At 46.4% G+C, this 12,842-nt stretch overlaps 1 protein-coding gene across 1 annotated transcript in view; it reads left to right on the forward strand.

Moving 5' to 3' along the window:
- Nucleotides 1–12,842, forward strand: part of PPM1L (protein phosphatase, Mg2+/Mn2+ dependent 1L) — a 562,116-nt gene that overhangs the window by 469,779 nt on the left and 79,495 nt on the right. The window contains exon 3 of the mRNA XM_085635226.1: nt 3,595–3,756. Within this exon, the coding sequence (XP_085491352.1) occupies nt 3,595–3,756 (162 nt within the window). The remainder of the gene's footprint in view (nt 1–3,594; nt 3,757–12,842) is intronic.

A 12,842-nucleotide genomic window follows, 5' to 3' on the forward strand; every position in this document is an offset into this window, starting at 1 on the left:
TGAAGAGTTAACTATGATTAAAAAGGAGCTGGCCACACACATGCCTCAAGACTGGGCATCACACAGGCGTCACCGGGATGCATGAACACTTTCCTCCAAACGTGTGGGTGTTCTGTTGAAAGACGGGCTACTATAGGATCACTTTATTATTGGACCTTTTGGCCACACCCGAACCATTGTGTTTTTTACTGCATACAGCCACCTAAGATATGACTCGGAGAACTGGTAACATGCAGGTGGAGTTAGTACACCACGGTGGTGCCTTAGCAAGAAGTCTAGCACAAATAACCAACACTTTAAAGGAAATGTAAACTGTTAATGCTGGAATCGGGGCAGCAAGGTTGGTTGGGGAAACTGAGGCGGGCTCAAGTGTGAGCAGTATTTCCATTGGAGTACTCGAAGCCAGAGTGGGGAAGGTCAGGAAGAGGCACACAGTGGTCACCACAAAGACCATCTACTGGACATCCAAGGCTTACATAGTAAAACATACAATGACGATATTCTTTAGAAAAGAAAGTAAGTACTGTCTATTTTCTTTAAGCTTAAATCTTAAATAGCATTTGTAATATGTTCATAATGTATGTGTTCAACATCTTCAAAATAATCTGAATAAACAGAAAAGCTATTTGTTTAGTACTCAATACACTTTGTTTGGTATTTATTTCAAAATGTCTGTGATATGGAAATTAAAAGTAGTTGTTTGTGACATTATCCCTCCGCCCTCTGCAGTTCTTGCAGCATCAGGTCCTAGAGTTCGCAAACCGGGGGATTACCATCATGTTCATCTGAGTTGTGACAGGGCAGGGTCTATAGGGATTCTCTTACAGATTGCGTAAATATGCCGCATAGCACCGGTGGCTACTAGTCTGCGGCACATTGCTGGATCATAATCTGAAGCACCCCCAGTTTTGTACAGACATCAGAATCTGCTTTCAAGTAACCCAAATGTCAGCTCAGTAATGCTCCTATAGTCCCCAGCGTGTAACGCTGTAGGAATCGCTGTATCGATCAACGAGGTGTGTGCTCAGACTTGTGGCATTGCATACTACTTGTATGTTTAAAGAATGTTGGATTGTTTGTATTGTGATACATACACATACTGTGTTTCAGAGGGTGGGCAAATTAGAACATGTGTGCAGTTTACACATATGCTCACTTGGGGTAAATATGCTATAGCATAGAATAAGATTTTTGAACCTTTTAACTCAGCAGGGCTACTTGGAGACGCAATGTGGGAATTTATTCTAGCCAACATTGTGTCAAGAACATTAAAAAACAGAACCTGAATGAGGCACTCTGTGATATCCCTCCTGCAGATGCAACAGTGCATTGGTATGTACCAAAAGTTAAAGGGTGTAAGCTGCACAAAACCTAAATGTGGAGGAAAAGAACCACTGCTTTGTGTCGGCCTGCTTAATGCAGGGTCCAAACCATTACTTTAAGCTAGAATGACCTCTGGTAAGCCTATACCTAGCATAAACGTCCTCATATGTTTGTTCAAATAGTCCCCCTCTGTCTGAAATGCAGTCTCTCCGCCTCCTCCTGGTGACTCCAACCACCCTCATCATCCTCACTGCAGCATAGAGTGCAGCCACTGTGAAAGATTGCATTTATTTCAGCTCCTTGGTATACTTTGCACCTGATGCCCCTCTGTTTCCAGTTGGTTGTATTTTACACACACGAAATGCTTTATTTTAATGAATTTCCTTTTGTCAAATACTTGGTATATTAAAATAGTGATTCGCTATTTGGTAATTGCATTTAGCGATTTGGAAATTGCAATAGCCAAAAAAAAAGAATTGATAAATATACTGTACTGTGTGCAATTCTAAAAAATACGCCTTGAGCAAGTCTTTGTAAATTACAAACACTTAGTTTAGTAGTCGCTCAGCAATTTGTAACTGGTTAGCAACTGGCTATATGTCCGAACGTCAGGCCCTTTCTCTTATTGTTGTGGCATTTGATGGGTGTGGTCGTAGGTTTGATAGGTAAGGGGGTTTAAAAGAAAATAATTTTAGTCAAGAGGCTTAAGCAATAGATATGCACAAGGTTAATTATGACATGTGCATATTTTTATATATGTGCATTGATTTATCTTCTGCTGCGGGTGTTCGTTCAAGCATGAGTGGAGTGCATATTTATCAGTTAAATAGATGTGGAATATACTAATTTCAGTTTAATTTTTTCAGAAAACCCAAAATAAATATGGCAAAGTACAGATAAAATTAGCAAAAAATAAATATGGATAAATACAGATGGAAATGGCAAAAAAATGAATACCATAAAACCGGAAGCACTATTTTTAATGTACAGCAATTTATAATACATTAAAACACTTGAAAAGAGCATTGTTACAGTGAAAGAAAAGAGCATTGTTACAGTGAAACTGCAAGAAAGATTACTGTTAAGTATCACAAAGACTTTGACTCAGTTGCGTGAAATAACGAGTGAGAATTTCAGTGGCATATGGAATGGTTTCAGCACCAGCTGATGCTACATATGTTTCCATATTGTGCTGCGTCCTTAGACCAAACCAAGTGTTGGATGTAAAATATGATATTTTGATGATGGTTCCATTTATTAGAGGTCCTCAATCGGAGGGCCTGGCGCCTTCTTTGCAGTAGAGTTCTTGTTTACATATTGGAAGCAAAAATTAATTGAATGGATAAACTCTTGAAGTGGTTGGAAAAACCTAATTTACTAACGAATATCAGTCATCTGAACAATCTAGATTTGATTCCGGTATTTTTTGTCGTTTGTATTTTTTGTGTTGAAACTGGTCCACACAATTCAGTTGGCCAATGTATTTGGTGCCAGCATATTAATGACAGCGGCAGCCACCATAAACAAAGGGCGGTGGGTGGATGGGCTCGCGCATGAGGCGTCGCGCTGTAGGGAGTGGAAAATACAATATTTTTTTTTAAAGTACCTTTTGCCGCTGGACGCCTCCAGCCTTGCGTTGGTCGCGTTGGCTCTCCTCTTCCTGCCTGGTCCCAACAGCCCCTGGAACCGACTCCCTGTCCAATCAGTGCGGGGATGTTTGATCAGACAGGAAAGATGCCCTGCTCAGACTAGAGAGTCTGTGGAGTTTCTCCAGCCCGCTGCTCAATGCAGCTGGGCTGGACAAAACCTAAGTGCGCATGTGTGTTTTGGTCGGCCTGAGACACAGCCGGCCAAACACACATGAGCACTTGCTTAGTGGAGTGCACAAGCCTCAGCCCGCCCCTCCCAACACTGCTGGCTAAGGGCCAGCAAATGTAAACTAAAGCGATGCAAGAACATCATTTCATATTACATTTGCTGGCTCTGAGCCAGGCAGTGGGTTGACGGTCCTCCGCCATTGCGGAGGAGCCGCCACTGGTTAAGGACCCTTTGGATTACTCTCCAAACACACAGTGAAGCATTAGAATTACTAAAGTTTCCACTGTGGTGTACACACTGTTTGCATCTGAAGCAACAGTTGTCTCAGAAGTTATTTTAATATCTTTGTGCTCATTGTGTTTGTTTAATGAAAGGCCTTAGGACGTACAGCATTCTATAAATATTTGGAACTACTTTTGTTTCTAAATCATACCATTTCCTTTTTTATTCTAGGAACAACCTGCTTGATTGCATTGCTTTCTGACAAAGATCTTACTGTGGCAAACGTTGGGGATTCCCGTGGAGTTTTGTGTGACAAAGACGGAAATGCGATTCCTTTGTCACATGATCACAAGCCATACCAGCTGAAAGAGAGGAAAAGGATCAAAAGAGCCGGTAAGGTTATTGAAACTTGTGTGCCCTAAAAAACATGCTCTTAGTATGTATCGTACATGAATCATTAAAGATTAATACAAATTAAAAAAAATCTATTTTTGTTGGCCTGCACCAAACAGATGGGCCCTGCTCAGCAACCCAGGTTAGGAGTTTAGTTCGTGCTTGGCTTGTATTTCCGAAATTGTCATTTGATTAAGACAATGGAGGGGTGCAGCAATAGAGTGAGTCTGCCATGGTCCTGCCATCCGCTCCAAGCTGACATTTACAGGTCACAGGTAGAGTTTAGGATTCTGCCTTTTCTGCCACTTCCACAAGTAGCCACCATTCCCTGTTCAGATTGGAATGGCGTTGGTAGGACTCGTTGATTGATTCCAACATGGCTCGGCTTTGAGGCAAGATGATTGGATGACGGAAATGGTGCTTTTATTATCTGAGATGCCAATGGCCCATGTTGTTGTACTCCTTAACACTAACGTAGTGTACCAGCCTTCCCATCTCTCTTCTAAAACAATTGTGTAGCGGCCAGATGGGTGGGAAATCTCAGTCGCAGAAGTGGGACGCAAGTCCTGTCACCGCTTTTGTCTGGTGGCCTTCCAGTTAGCCCTATGGTCATGTTTCCTGAGGTTTGCTTCCTATACTAGTGCTACTCATACATGGTATCCATGATGGACTCCTTAGAATACCCCTTTTGCCAGTGCATGCTCGGGGACACCCATACGGGCAGAATTAAATCCAAGGGATTCTCCGTGGGGTGTGCAGGTAGCCCTGACGTTGAGTCCATCCGCTCCGTGTTCTACCAGGTGCTCTGCAAATCTATCAAGTAGAAAAGGGATGTCAACAAGGCTTCTCAGGCACTGTTGTACTGATGTCTGCCACCGCTCCATCATTCTTGATCCACAACTCTGCGATCCCTGTAATTGAGGCCCAATCCTGGTCATAGCTGTGGTAGGAGAGTGTCAGGGTTTATGCATGACCATTAGCGGTAACTGTGCCCAGTTGTAAATAGGATACTTAAATGGTAGAATTTATTTTGAAAACCTTTGTTCAGATTTATAAATATTTTATTTAAGTACTTGTGTGTTTCTCCCACCTTGTGTAGAAGTTCCCCATGAGGTTCCTGGACGAAGGCACATTTACTTATGAAAAAGCATTAGCCAATCAACCTATTTGAGACTTTGGTAGTCAATAATCAGCTGAGGTTGTAGGTTCAGTTTCCTTTTTGTTTTTTGATAAATTATTTTATTAGCATTTCAAACTGTATAACACAATATATTACCAGATCGTGAAAACTTCAGGTACACCCATATGCTGTCTCAGTCACATCTATTCGTACACACGCATCACTTCCAGACCCACTAACACATCTGCCCCGCACACCCCCAACCCAGGGAACCAGCCAGTTTTCAACATCGCTTCTGGCAACCATCCTCTCAGGCCCCCTTCATCCCAAGCCATGGGCCTCAGGCCTCTCCATACTGTGTCCATAGGGAACAAATTCTCTAGTATTTCTTCGGTCATCCTTTGGCCTTGTGTACACTATGTTCTCTACCAGTGAACTTATGTTCAGGCCCTCTTACCTTCGCCTAGGGTCGAAGGGGTTGTGGATTGCAGTGCTTCACAATATCCCATTTGGTGATCAGGTATCCAAGTCCGACAAGTAGACGTGCACTCGGCCACCCTACCAGCCATCCACAATTTCCAGGAGTGCTCCTCGGGGTTCCAGCAGAAAGTCATATCCCAGTACCCCCTTCAGGAATGCATGTACCGTACACCAAATGGAGGATACGACGACATTCCCATACAGAATCAAGTAAAGTGCACTGTGTGGCATTGCTAGCATGCAGTCAATGGAGCTCTGCCCTTTCGCCGAAGCTTAGCAGAATAGTAGTAGGCACTGGATAGGTACTTGAACTGTATGAAACACATTTTAGCTTACACATCCAAGATCCTTGTGACAATTCTGCTCACAGCCCACTTGTTGTTGTCTAACACACCAAAGTCCTTGCCTCGTGCATCTCTGAGCTCATGAAAAGCGTCAGGGGAGTTGATCACAAGAGACCTATGAATTTGTGATATCCCTTTCTGTCCGAGTTGTGCCATGGTAACCTTAGCCTACACGGAGTGGAACTCCGGCAATTCCTGCCCTCGTAGGCATATATATATCGATAGTGTGCCGCAACTGGAAGTACTAAAAGAATTGGCTTTTGTTAAGGGAAAAGTCTACTGCTAATTGGTCGAAGGATTTCATGCAGCTTTTGGGCCCATACTTCTCCAATTGTGGAAATGCCAGTGAGGTCCCAGGCCCTAAATCCTTTTTGGTTGTTGAAATGCCAAGGTGTGTTCCATGCCAGAGTGGGGTTTCTGCAGATAGTCTGCCTTGCCCACCGATCTGTTTAAACGCTGCCTTCCAGCACTACGGTCGTCTTCTGGTGATCATGTGCAAATGTGAGGAGTTCAGGCTCCCTATTAAATGGAGTGTAAGCCGTAAGGTTGTAGTATAGGTGACTCCAGCACACCTCTTCCTCCCCCTATTCAATGGAATGAGTTAGGAACCACAATAGTAAAGTTGTAAGTTAGGCATCCCTGGCCTGTCATCATATGTGCATTAGGTAAAGGAAACCCATCGGAATCCCCTTGGCGCATACACGGCGTGTGTGACCAGGCCTCAGCACCCACTTACCTGGACTTCTCTCTTCCTTTATATACTATCTCTCACTCTTTGTTACCTGTTCGTCTATTTTTCCTTTTACTCTCTCTCTCTCACTCTTTGTTGCCTGTTTCCAGTTTTCCATTCACTCTCTTGTTGCCTGTTTCTACTTTTACACTCTCTCTCACCCCTTGTTGCCTGTTTGCTTGTCTATCCATTCTCATTTCTCCTTTGACTCCCTCCTTCATTGCCATTCTCCCTCTGTTCCTCCTTGATCTCTCCACTTTCTCCTGGGATGCTCCCCCACTTCTTACCAGTTCTCTGGTGTTTCCTTGCATGCCTTCACCCACCTTTAGCGCTCTTCCCATCCCTACCCCGTGCTACTTCCCCCTTCTGGGACCTACTTAATGGTGGCTGCTACGCAAGTGCACAGCGGGTAGCCAAAGGAAAGCCCATCTGTGCCCGATGACATCTGGACTGCGCCCTGTGCTACTGACCTTAGTCTGTCCGAACACTGCCATTATACATCCTCCCACCTGCAAGCACTCAACACTGGATGCTGCCACAATAGCTGCTTCCACGCCACACGTCACTTAACAATTGTATCTTTCTCGTGCACTCACTGCCATTTCTCCTGCATCAGCACTCCTATCCCACCCACCACACACGCCTCACTCCGCCTAACATGCATGCTCCTCAACACCAGATCTCTCTGCAAACACAACACTGTGTGTGGGACATCATTTAGATGCACTTCCCTGACATTTTCTTTCTTACTGAAACCTGGCTCAACCCCTCATCTACAACCGCAATCCCATTGGGATACAATATATCCTGCCAGAACAGGCCCAACAATCCAGGAGGAGGCCTCATAATCATCCACAAGGACTCTATCAGCTGCACCACCTAAACCAATGAGAACACGCATTCACGGAACACATGCACTTCCAACTACAAGTCAGCAACTACATCGGACCACTATCAAAGGCACTCTGGCATACCGACCCCCCCCAGACCATTCACCACATTCAGAAAACTCTTCACGGACTCCATTGCCCCATAGCTATAAGCTCAAATGACGTCATCCTACTCAGCGACCTCAACTTCCATCTCGACCCCACAGATCCCAACTCCACTACCCTATCCGAGAACCTTGACAACCTCAGACTCACCCAGCTCGTCCAAGGCCCTACCCACAATGCAGGACACCCCCTCGACCCTATTTGACAGGCAGCAACAAGGATACATTCAGCCACGGCGTGGGACAGCTCCTGGTGGCCCCTTGCCCTCACAAACCCACCCACCCCGACGGGCCACGCCCGGAACCTTTGTATCATACTAGACGTCTCCCTCACCATGACCCACCAGATCAATGCCGTCGCCTCGACCTGCTTCAACTCCCTCCGCAGTACCTTCAAGTGAATTCCCCACAAATTCAGAAAGACCATCACCCACGCTCTCGTAACTAGCAGACTGGACTATGGTAACACCCTCTATGCCGGAATCAACAAATCCCTGCTACTCAAGCTCCAAACCATTCAGAAAACAGCAGCCAGACTCGTCCTCGGAACCCCACGACACAAGCACATGACCCCGCACCTACGAGACCTCCACTGGCTCCCCATCCCAGGAACCTCCGCTCAGCTTACTTCGCCCTGGCAGAGACTCCACGCATCCGCAGAACCAGAGCAGGTGGAAGAGCCTTCTCCTACATCGCAGCAAAGACCTGGAGCAAGCTCCCAGTCAACATCAGATGCTCCCCCACTCTGTCCACCTTCAGGAAGAACCTCAAGACCTGGCTTTTCGTCTGATCCGGAGGTGCACCCCCCCCCCCCCCCACCTCCCCCAGCACCTTGAGACCCTCCCGGGTGAGAAGCGTGCTTTATAAACCCCTGATTGATTGATTGATTAACTTAACCCCGCTCACAGCAACTCCATAGTTCACTTCTACATCAACGCTCCCCAACTCCCCACACCAAAGCCTACTAGCAACCCCAGACGTAGCTGGAATAAGATAGTGGAAGCAGACTAGACCAAAATCCTCAGAGCCAACCAACCAGACCATATCAGAGACCTGCAGACTGGCATAAGAACCTTCAACAACTGGATCGTAGGCTGCACAGACGATTTCCCCAAGTACACCGAGAGTCTTGATGCATCCCCGAACATCCACAGAATTTGGAAGACTCTCAGGACGGTAATTTCAGGGCATTGACGAAAGAGAAGTTCGTCCGCGTAGAGAGAGATTCTGGCCATGGGGCTCTCAGGTCACCGGAATCATGGAAAATCACATCTTGTCTGTTCAATTTGGCCTGGGGCTTGATGACCCGTGTGAAGAAGAGAAGGGAGAGAGGGCACCCCTAGCGAGTGCCATGCCAAATTGGGAAGGAAGAGGGAAAGGCTGTGTTCACATGTACTTTAGACCATGGGGAAAAATGGTAGATGGGATAAAGCAAATCCATGGAAGTGCCAGCCAAATCCCATCTTTTCGAGAACTGCAAGCATAAAGGGCCAATGTACTGTGTCAAATGCTTTCCAAAAGTCAATCGAAAGCAGGGTGGCGGACCCATGCAATCTGTGAGTCTGTGCAAGGGCCACCTGCAATCTATGCAGGGTATGCCTGGTACTATGTTATGGTATAAAGCTGCTTTGATCAGTGCTAACAAAGGTGCTAACTTTCCAGATCAGTTGTGATGTGAGGACCTTCACCAGGATTTTCATTTTGATGTTAATGAAGGAGATTGGCATATAAGATTCTCAAAGATGTGATGGGTCTTCTGGCTTGGGAATTACCACAATAGTGGCCCTGCGCAGGCCACGAGGCAGCACTCCGGTGTCCCGCATCTCCTGGTATGCTGCCAGGAGGTGTGGGGCCAGAAGCAAGGATATTGCATGAAAACGTCAAGGGGGAACCCATCAGGTCCAGCTGTCTTACTTGAGGACATAGCAGAGATGGCCCTTTTGTATTAATGTTTCAGTTAGTGGCAAGTACACGTCCTCCGCTTCAGAGGGTGTGACTGCCGGTATCGGAAGGTTGGAGACAAAGGGTCAATACAGCTCTATCTGGGGAGGGGCCTGGTGCACCTAGTGGTCCTGAAAGTATCTGGCAAAGGTCTGTGCAATATCAGCACTTTGCCTAACCAGTTGTACCAGGGTGTCCCAGACCATTTTTATAATTCTGGTGTCTGTGTCCTTTTTGGCCAGGCAGAAGAGTAGTTTGCCAACTGTGTCCACCAATTCGATTGGGAAAGAAGCCAGGAGTATCTAGCCTTGCCTAGCAAGTAGGAGCAGAGACCTTCCTTAGCTGTGTGTATCAATTGCAGTCTGTCTTCTTTGGCTCCTCAATCCATTGTGCCTTCAACCACTGGAGTTACTCTTCAAGGTCTGTTGTCTCTCGTCCGCTCTCCCCTCTACCTTGAAGGCCTCCCATAAAGCTACCTTTGTCGAGACAGATGCAGAGGTAAGATCAAAGAATTACAGAATGTCATTCCTATGCAGCTCTGTCAGTCTGGTGTTCTAAAGACACCTGGCATTCAGCTGCCACTCCCCGACTCCCTTCTACCCGCGACTGAAGTGTGACCTCGACAGGGGAATGATCAGAAAGCCCTCTAGGGAGGATGCGATAACCAATGACAAAGGCGGTTTTGCTAGCTGGCTCAAATACAAAGTCTATTCTGGGCAGTAAAGGATGAACTCTGGAGGAGTATAGAGTGCTCATGCGACTTGCCTCCATACCTCTACCAGCCCCAAGGAAGCGGACCAGTTGGATAAGTAACTACGCCAGCAGGACGAAGCCTTGGGTTGTATCTAGTGTTGGGGCTATGACCGTATTGAAATCACCACCCACCACTGTTGTGCCCAGGGGAGCAGCCCTGGCAAGTGGCATATACACTGCTGAGCATCTAGTGCACTCCTTCCAATACACCGTGCAATACAACATATCAGACAAGCGGAACTGTGCGGACTGTAAGGGTCGTCGGGGGGAATGTTTTCTTCAGTAGTTAAGCCACACCCCTGGAGCCTCTGACGTAACCTGCATGAAATACACACGTGTAACCATGACGGCTAAGGAAAGTGCATTTTGTCCTCAAAAGTTGAGTCTCCTGCAACATGATAATGTCTGGGGCATGTGTTTTCACATCGAGGAGAACCACCTCCGTTTAATTTTGTCTAGTAGTCCGTTCACATTCCAAGACAGGATAGTGGGGCGTGGTGTATTGTGGTACGAGGCGTAACCCACCCCAGCCTGAGGGCCGCTGTGTAGCCAGGCACTGTAACAGCTACAACGGTTCAGACAAGAAATCCCTAAAGAAAACTAAATCATTAACAAAAGTGTATTACTCAGTGCAACGAGAAAACAGAAAACAGACTATAAAAATAATGCGGTACCCACACTGACATTTTTTTGTTACAAAGCTGTGACTATTTGTTATAAAGCAAAAATAATACAGAATCCAATACAAACATGTAATAGTTGCTCACAAAGTTACACATAACAAACATAATCATACAGATCACAGTGTAAACAAAAAACACACAGTGGCGAAGGAAAAGAATCCAAATATTTGTCCGTCTTAGAACAAGATAAAAAAATACAGCAAATGCTTCCTCTTGATTTGCTAACGGATAATGTCGACGGCATTTCGACGTCATCAATTCGATAAGTCGTCATCGGGACAACAAGTGAGATTTAAGAGCAGCCAACAAATCAAATTTGCAGCAAGGACAATGAATGAATCACAAATGAAGACCTGCTACATGAAGAGTTTGTCACAATGTGTGCATAAACTCAATGGCAATATCATTTGTAGACCAAATACACAGTATATGTGGCTGAAATTCCGAGCCCTGGGAGTCAATAGTATGGGGACCGCTTCACGACCGCTAATTTATTTACTAGTGATAGGCACACAAATAAAGTCCATCAGAGGTATTTGAGCCACAAAAAAACTACAGCAGTCTGTTGCCAGTCAGCGCATGGGGAATGCCCAGGCATACGGACGGTGTGGGGGGCTCGCTCACCCAGTAGCGGGATGGAATGGAGGGCTGACCCCTCTCATCTTAGTGTGTGCAATGTCCGTGGTCTCTGAGTCAAATGTGCGAAGTGTGTACTGTCTTGAATGGGTACAACACAGCTGACGATAACCTACCTGCCAACTCGAACAAAAATCTCATACTGAGAAGTACCTACGAGGTACTTTCGAACCCCACCCAGCCCCAAAGCTCCCCCCCCCCCCCCCCCCCCAAAAAAAAAAGCTTGTTGAGGCTGGTGCCGATGTTCTGGGGTGTTTTCACACCCCCTAATGGACGTTGGCTGTTCAAAGCCTCGCAAAAAAAGATGCAACCCACTATTTATAGTGATTTTCAGCTAGTTTTCCCTGCCACCGTGTGATATTGACTCCTCACCGGGTGACTGTGAGATGGGAGCCGATACCGTGTGTTACACGGTGGCACCGTGTAAATTGGCAGGTATGCTATGATATGAAGCAAAATAACTACCTGAAACTCTACCTACCCCCAGTGCTTAATTTGTAAAATATGAAGTGCAGGTGCTCAAATGTTTGTCGGACGACACACCTTCTTTTCTCTGGCTCCACGCACTTCCTCCACTGGCTCCACCCACTACTATATTAGCTCCACCCACATCGTCAACTGGCACTGCTAAAAGTCAGATGTAATATATACCTGATCTGAATTTCTGCAAGGGACCTGCTGACTCCTTCATTTGCCCTTCACTGTCCTCTAAGTCTGTGTGTCAGCCATGGAAGAAAGGGTCAAATTTAAAGCCCCCTCCCCCTTAAAAAAAACAGCAAACAGAGTATCAAACCTGTCCTCCCTCCCAGGCAAGGCTAACTGACAAGGACTTGAAAGGGCCGTACACAGGAGCCCCGTTGTGTCCTTCGACCTGTGATGCCGCCGCCTACCTGCATTGTCGACCCCAGGGCCACGGCACACACATTGACTCACACACTGCACAATAGTTATTGCTGTGAACTTCTCGTGATGTGTAGAGCTATATATGGTGAACAGGTGAAGGAAGATTAAATGACACCGCGCATATGCTGATGTGATGACGTAAGTGTAGCTGACCGTAACACGGAGTGTGTGCCTCTCAGGCTTCCACTGCCATTTGGGCTGGTCATTTTATCTCTTGGCCTGACTGAGGCGCTTTCTTCGCACGCGAGGATAGAGTGAAATGCTGCCCGTGTGCGTTTCCGGAGATGAAGGTGGAAGGGTGAGGTGGAGATATGCTCTGTGTTTTGTACTCTTGGCGCTAGAGCAGTGTCTAGAGTGAGAGTCTGAATCTGAGGTGTTCAGCGGCACCTCAGTAGTATTAGCCCGGTGGGCTGAGGGAGCACGGGGTTTATGAGGATTATGTGGGAGGCAGTACTGGTGGGAGGGCGGCCCTGTCAGGATAGACCATTAGTGGGCATGGAGT

Source organism: Triturus cristatus, chromosome 11 (assembly GCF_964204655.1).
Source record: "Triturus cristatus chromosome 11, aTriCri1.1, whole genome shotgun sequence".
In the NCBI taxonomy this organism is placed as follows: Eukaryota; Metazoa; Chordata; class Amphibia; order Caudata; family Salamandridae; genus Triturus; species Triturus cristatus.